This window comes from Carcharhinus amblyrhynchos, chromosome 13, assembly GCF_965287045.1.
Source record: "Carcharhinus amblyrhynchos chromosome 13, sCarAmb.v2.hapA, whole genome shotgun sequence".
Lineage (NCBI taxonomy): Eukaryota > Metazoa > Chordata > Chondrichthyes > Carcharhiniformes > Carcharhinidae > Carcharhinus > Carcharhinus amblyrhynchos.
Window position 1 is genome coordinate 75,576,665 of NC_137336.1, and position 1,793 is coordinate 75,578,457.

Sequence of the window (1,793 nt, forward strand, 5' to 3'; positions counted from 1 at the left end):
GATGAATTTAAAGCCTCTTGGATGACCTTCTCCCCACTGCTCAACGCCTGCTCGCAAGGTTTAGATCACCCTTGCCCCAACCGAGGGAGGCCCTCAAGTGGCCAGTTACTGAGCACTGATGGGTCTTGCCACAAGCAGGAGTGAGAGGTACGCCTCTATCAACTCAGAAGTCCACCCTCCCCATCCTTGCCCCAGCCCCACATCTGTCCACCCTCCCCACCCCCACAGGGCCTCGCCTCTCCCCGAGGGTTGAGAAAGTACCCATTCCTGGACTTGCTGGAATTAGGCTTCAGGGCCTACTTTACAATCCTGCACCACGAGGGACGGGAGAACGGTCAGTCAATCAGACTGAACAGTCTGAGGTGGGAATCTCTCCCAAGTGGAGGGGAGGGGGGCAACAGAGGGAGAGAGAGGGACGCTAATTAACACTCAGTTGTGGGGGGGGAGGGTGGGGTGGGAAATGGGTCCAGGGCGGCAACTTTGGGCAGGTTGTGTTTGACATGGAGCCCCTCGAGTGACAGCTAGGGTAGCCCCAACACACAAAAAAATCCTGGAGTTGGGGATGAAGCGGCAGCAAAACAGCCCAAGGTTCATTACTTCTGCTTCTGACCACCACCATAACGATTGTTCAATAACAACAGGGCAATCCACTGATGGACAATCTTCACTGAGCTCCACCAAATTCCCCGTGGGGCGTTGGTACCAAGGACGTATTCAGAACCAAAGCCTGAAAAACAGGAGCGGGTCCTTCAACAAACATTATCACACATCACTGTCAGAGGGTCAGTGCCGAGGGAGTGCCGCACTGTCAGAGGGTCAGTGCCGAGGGAGTGCTGCACTGTCAGAGGGTCAGTGCCGAGGGAGTGCCGCACTGTCAGAGGGTCAGTGCCGAGGGAGTGCCGCACTGTCAGAGGGTCAGTGCCGAGGGAGTGCCGCACTGTCAGAGGGTCAGTGCCGAGGGAGTGCCGCACTGTCAGAGGGTCAGTGCCGAGGGAGTGCCGCACTGTCAGAGGGTCAGTGCCGAGGGAGTGCCGCACTGTCAGAGGGTCAGTGCCGAGGGAGTGCCGCACTGTCAGAGGGTCAGTGCCGAGGGAGTGCCGCACTGTCAGAGGGTCAGTGCCGAGGGAGTGCCGCACTGTCAGAGGGTCAGTGCCGAGGGAGTGCCGCACTGTCAGAGGGTCAGTGCCGAGGGAGTGCCGCACTGTCAGAGGGTCAGTGCCGAGGGAGTGCCGCACTGTCAGAGGGTCAGTGCCGAGGGAGTGCCGCACGGTCAGTGGGTCAGTGCCGAGGGAGTGCCGCACTGTCAGAGGGTCAGTGCTGAGGGAGTGCCGCACTGTCAGAGGGTCAGTGCTGAGGGAGTGTGGCACTGTCAGAGGGTCAGTGCTGAGGGAGCGCCGCACTGTCAGAGGGTCAGTGCTGAGGGAGCGCCGCACTGTCAGAGGGTCAGTGCTGAGGGAGTGCTGCACTGTCAGAGGGCCAGTACAAAGGCAGCCGTGTGTACCATCTACAAGATGCACTGCAGTGACTCAACAAGGCTCCGTAGGCAGCAACTTCCAAATCTACGACCTTTATTGTTTAAAAGTAGAAGGGCAGCAGATACCTGGGAACAGCAGCATCTGGAGGTTCCCCTCCGAAACACTCATCATCCGATTTGATAATATATCAGCCAGTCCTTCACAGTCACTGGGCCAAAATCCCAGGACTCGTTCCCTAACAGCACTGTGGGTGTACCTACACCCCAGAGACTGCGTCGGGTTCAAAGTGGCTGCTTAAGCACCACCTTCCCAATGGGG

At 58.4% G+C, this 1,793-nt stretch overlaps 1 protein-coding gene across 1 annotated transcript in view; it reads right to left on the reverse strand.

Annotated features, from left to right (window-relative positions):
* Positions 1-235: 235 nt before the first annotated feature.
* The window catches only part of LOC145351595 (uncharacterized), a 29,435-nt gene continuing 27,877 nt past the window's right edge, over positions 236-1,793 (reverse strand). The window contains exon 12 of the mRNA XM_080201180.1: positions 236-727. Within this exon, the coding sequence (XP_080057306.1) occupies positions 665-727 (63 nt within the window). The 3' untranslated portion in view covers positions 236-664. The remainder of the gene's footprint in view (positions 728-1,793) is intronic.